The 4,281-nt window shown below is 52.3% G+C and overlaps 2 protein-coding genes across 2 annotated transcripts in view; both read right to left on the bottom strand.

Annotated features, from left to right (window-relative positions):
- Window positions 1-209: 209 nt before the first annotated feature.
- LOC123518400 (flocculation protein FLO11-like) lies at window positions 210-2,518 on the bottom strand. The gene is made up of 2 exons (XM_045279213.1): window positions 2,271-2,518; window positions 210-1,647 (listed from the first exon to the last, which is right to left on the bottom strand). The coding sequence occupies exons 1-2, from the start codon at window positions 2,516-2,518 to the stop codon at window positions 210-212; spliced, it is 1,686 nt and encodes a 561-aa protein (XP_045135148.1).
- The window catches only part of LOC123518179, a 3,149-nt gene continuing 1,010 nt past the window's right edge, over window positions 2,143-4,281 (bottom strand). Inside the window, exon 2 of the mRNA XM_045278867.1 lies at window positions 2,143-4,281. This exon is cut by the window's right edge and continues 499 nt beyond it. Within this exon, the coding sequence (XP_045134802.1) occupies window positions 2,714-4,281 (1,568 nt within the window). The 3' untranslated portion in view covers window positions 2,143-2,713.

The raw sequence follows: 4,281 nt of genomic DNA, 5'->3' as shown, positions 1-4,281 counted from the left end.
TGGTGGTGGTGGTGGTGGTGGTGGTGGTGGTGGTAGTGGGTTGGTAGTCACCGGTGAGGCAAAACGGTGCTTCATTCTATCGGGAAGGAGGTGAGAGCTGCATTTTATTATAAGGTGAATGAGAGTTTTAATTTTCCGAACACAATATTTATTCCTGTAGTAACAATTCTGGTCATTGCAGTGATTATCAATACTTTAAGTCACAAATGTTAGCCCGTTAAGTCATCTGAATCACAGCTTGGGTCAGAGGAAGGGTCACGTGCCGGTGAGGTAAGGTCAACCAGGAAGATCTCAGATGATCCTTGTTTCTGCAGCTCGCCGCTACTCTTCTCCCCTTCCACCACGACCCCCACCTCCCCGTCGCTTTCTTCCTCCAGCACCTCCACTGAGCTGTCCAGGGTGACGGTGGAGAGGGAGACAAATCGTGGGGTGCTTCCTTGAGCAGAGGAGTCATGAGGCTGTGGAGTGGCAGGGTGGCTGTGCTGTGAAATGCAGGGACTAAGCGTGGCAAGGGAGGAGGAGCCACAGGGTTGTAGGGCAGCAGATTTGCCGGGATGTGCGGAGGGAGGCTCTGTGATGCGTGGAGAGGAGCAGATGGATAAAGGAATGCATGGGCTGAGGGCGTGAGTGATGCAGGGGCTCACAGGGCGTGGGGAGAAGCTGTTATGAGGTGTGTGGAAGGAGAAGCACTGGTCACGAGGAGAGGAGGGCCTGGGTGAGTGCAGGGAAGAGCGGCCGGTGGAGAGCAAGGGGCTGGAGCCGTGGTGTGATGTGGAGGGCCTCAGGGAAGACTGTGAGGTGGAAGGATACAGGAGGATGACAGGATGTGAGGATAAGGAGCTGCTTGGCTGTGGGAAGTTGCATGGTGTGGAGGGACGGTAAGAGCAAGGAACGGAGAAACCTTGTAGGGGCTGAATGGAGGGGGGTGACCGGGGCGCCAGACAGGCACTTAGTCGTGCTGGCAAGTTAGCGGGGCTGAGAGAGGCTTCCTGGCCAGCTGTGGCTTCAGGGGCAGAGGTTTCATTTATAACATTTCCTAGTCGCATAACTCGGACCAAGTTCTCCCCAGGCTGCCTCGCCTTTTCAGGTTCACTTCCTGGCTGGGAGGGTCCGTATGTGGAGTGGAGTGCCGCTGATGTGTTTGCAGGTGAGGCAGCGGCTCTCTCGCTTTCCTTGCTGGTCAAGAATGTGTGTGTCAATTTTCGTGTGGCCTCTGCTGTGTCTTTTGCAGGGCTGTGAGGGGCGAGTGTTTCTGAGGCAGGCGTGGCGTTGGTATGAGTGTGTTGTGGAGCAGTGGAGGGATTGCCCACCTGGCTACCAAGATTCTCCGGTGTGTTGGTATCCTCGGGGGCCTGCAAGGAGGTGTCTTGCTGTTCAGGTGAAGCACCATTCTGCCTGCCCTCAGGACACTCCGAGGAAGGGCCATTGTGTCCTTTGATCCACGGGAAAGACTCCGTCAGCGTTGCCATTATGGACTCATATGTGAGTCCCACTAGCATGGAAGGGGAGCCCTCCTCACTGTCATCGCTGCCATGCTCAGCAACACTGAAGTCATCGACCCTGTCATCCAGCCTCGCTGCCTCCCCACCCCTTGCTTCACCTGTGCCACTGACACTTGGCACGGCAGCTGCGTCTCCTTCATCAGCGCTAGTTGTGAGCTGTTGTTGTTGCTCTTGTTGTCGTTGCTGTTGCTGTTGCTGCTGCTTATGCTCTTGTTGTTGTTGTTGCTGCTGCTGTTGTTCTTGCTCTTCATGCTGTTGTTGTTGCTTTTGTTTTTGTTGTTGTGGTTGTTGTTGTTGTTGTTGTTGTTGTTGTTGCTGCTGCTGCTGCTGCTGCTGTTCTCGTTGTTGTTGCTGCTGCTGTTGTTTTTGTTCTTGATGTTGCCGCTCTTGTTGTTGTTGTTGTTGTTGTTGTTGTTGTTGTTGTTGCTGCTGCTGCTGCTGCTGCTGCTGTTGCTGTTGATGTAGTTGCAGTTGTTGCTGCTGTTCCTGTTGTTGCTGTTGTTCATGTTGTTGTTGTTGTTGTTTTTGTTGTTGTTGCTGCTGTTGTTTTTTTTGTTCCTGCTGCTGCTGCTGCTGTTTTTGTTGTTGTTGTTGCTGTTGCTGCTGTTGTTTTTGTTGTTTTAGTTGTTGTTGCTGCTCCTGCTGCTGCTGCTGCTGTTGTTGTTGTTGTTGTTGTTGCTGCTGTTGTTTTTGATGTTGTTGTTGTTGCTGCTGCTGTTGTTTCTTTTTCTGCTGCTGTTGTGGGGGTAGTGGTCGTTGCTGCTGTACCTGCTTCTGCTGTTGCTGTTGTTTCTTTTTCTGCTGCTTTTTTGGGGGTAGTGGTCGTTGCTGTTGTACCTGCTTCTGCTGTTGTTTCTTTTTCTGCTGCTGTTGTGGTGGGGGTGGTGGTCGTTGCTGCTGTAACTGTTGTGATTGATTTTGTTTTTGTTGTCTATGTTGTTGGTGTTGGTGCTGATGTTGGTGTTCGTGGTTGTGTTGGCGGTGGTGTCTATTCCTGTGGAGGATGTCTGTTTCATGTCCAAAAGTATCCGACAATTTCCCTTGTGTTGCGATGGCGTCAGATAGCAGTGGTGGTGGTTGTGATGGTGGTGGTGGTGGCTGTGATAACAGTGGTGGTGAAGGTGGTGGTGACGTACGTGGAGATCGCGGTGACGCTGACGTTTGCGGTTTGAGGCGTGGCTGTGTTTGCGGTGGAGGGAGTGAAACTAGTGTTATTTCTGGCTGTGCTCTGCGTTGGTAGTGGAAAGGCAGCCACCTCCTCCTCCTTGGTGGGCCGCTGGCGCCTTCCTCCGGGAAGACGTAGCGGCCGGCTCGTGGCAGAGTCTGACTGCTGCCTTGGGCTTCGGGACACGCATTCTTTTGGTCGGAGGTCGGCAAAGACTTTTATCCAAAGACTTGTTTCTTTTCCTTTTCTGTGTAACCTGGGGCACGGCGTGACTGGACGTAGGTGGCAGCGATGGCTGTGAGGAGAGGTGCTTCTCTCGCTGGACGATGGAGAGCCTGCTGGGCCCTGCCTCGAGTGCTAGATTGGGCTGTGCCACCTCGGACGTTTCAGAAATCTCAGTGTTCCAGACGGATGATGCATATTCAGTGTCTCCGTCATTATTGCTGAGCAGGATGTCCCACGTGCTACTTTCCGCAAGGAACGGCTGACTAGCCTCTTCAACCCTGACTCTCTCTTCATGAAGGTTGATGGCACTCCTCTTGTCTCTTTCTACTTCATTACAAAACAAACTCCGAGGGTTAGCATCAGGAACTACGATGGACCAGCTCTCTTCACCGCTACCGCTGGCTAATGGCCATGGCCATGCGTTGGCCTGAGGTTCATCTCCATCATCTCCCTTACCTTGGGAAGAACTATGACAGCCAGAGACATGTCTCGTCTCACTTGTCACGGTGGTCTGTTCGCCAGACCACAGATCGCGTCTGACTCTGAGAGCTGGTGTGGGGTTGGGGACCATGCAGGCTGTGTCATTTAGCGGGCGTTGGTCAACCCGAGGCGCCACTCTCTCGATGTCTAGAACTTCTCTATTAACTACTGATATCAGAGTATCAGATTCTTGTAAACGGGGAGGTTCGTGCTCCGTCCTGCATTCCTGCGAAAGTCCAGAGAGAAGTTGACGGGAGGGTGAGCCCTGAGAGGAGGAGGATGGCGGTGTCTGAGACCAGGTCTGGAGTGAAACAGGCAAAGACAGAGTGCTTGAAAGCAAAGCAAGCGCTTCCAGGATCTGGTTCTTGACAGGCTCAGCTCCGACATTCTTTTCCTGGTCATTATCCGTCACTTCTTTAGGGTGGATGTCAATGGAGCTCTGAGTTAAGGACGATGGTGTCAGAGAGTAAGGCTGCGTTTGGGTGTCTAAGGCTAAGGAATAAGATAAGTTTTCTAGTGCTTCTTCGATTCTCTTATTTTGAGATGCTAAATCCTCTCCCTCCTCGATGGTCCCAGAGAGAAGCTGCATTACCTTCAAGATCTTGTTCTTGGCAGCGGCAGGACTGCTGTCGTTCTCTCCATCTAACTGATGAGGTTCCTGTTTTTCTATCTCGGTCTTCTGATCCTGAGACCTCTCGAAGACTTCTTCATGACAGTCAGGTGATGGGCCAGGTGGTGAGTGAATAGCCATGGCCTCAGGTTGCCTGGGAGAAGTCACTGGAGAGTTACACAGTGTAGAATGACCCTCTACGAGATCTTCCTGTGCACTGTTTGACCACACCTGATTGCACAGTCTCTCGATGTCAGTTTGAACATGATATTCAGCTGCACTGCCATCTAGTCTGCTAC

Source organism: Portunus trituberculatus, chromosome 43 (assembly GCF_017591435.1).
Source record: "Portunus trituberculatus isolate SZX2019 chromosome 43, ASM1759143v1, whole genome shotgun sequence".
In the NCBI taxonomy this organism is placed as follows: Eukaryota; Metazoa; Arthropoda; class Malacostraca; order Decapoda; family Portunidae; genus Portunus; species Portunus trituberculatus.
Note: the sequence above shows the minus strand (reverse complement) of the source record. Positions and strands in the feature narration are given on the sequence as shown.

What these genes read in the sequence shown, in the direction of transcription:
- LOC123518400 (XM_045279213.1), bottom strand. Translation starts at nt 2,518, where the DNA reads ATGAAACAGACATCCTCCACAGGAATAGACACCACCGCCAACACAACC. An exon ending in AACAGCAACAGCAGAAGCAG is followed by an intron (nt 1,648 to 2,270) that starts GTACAGCAGCAA and finishes GCTCACAACTAG; the next exon opens with CGCTGATGAAGGAGACGCAG.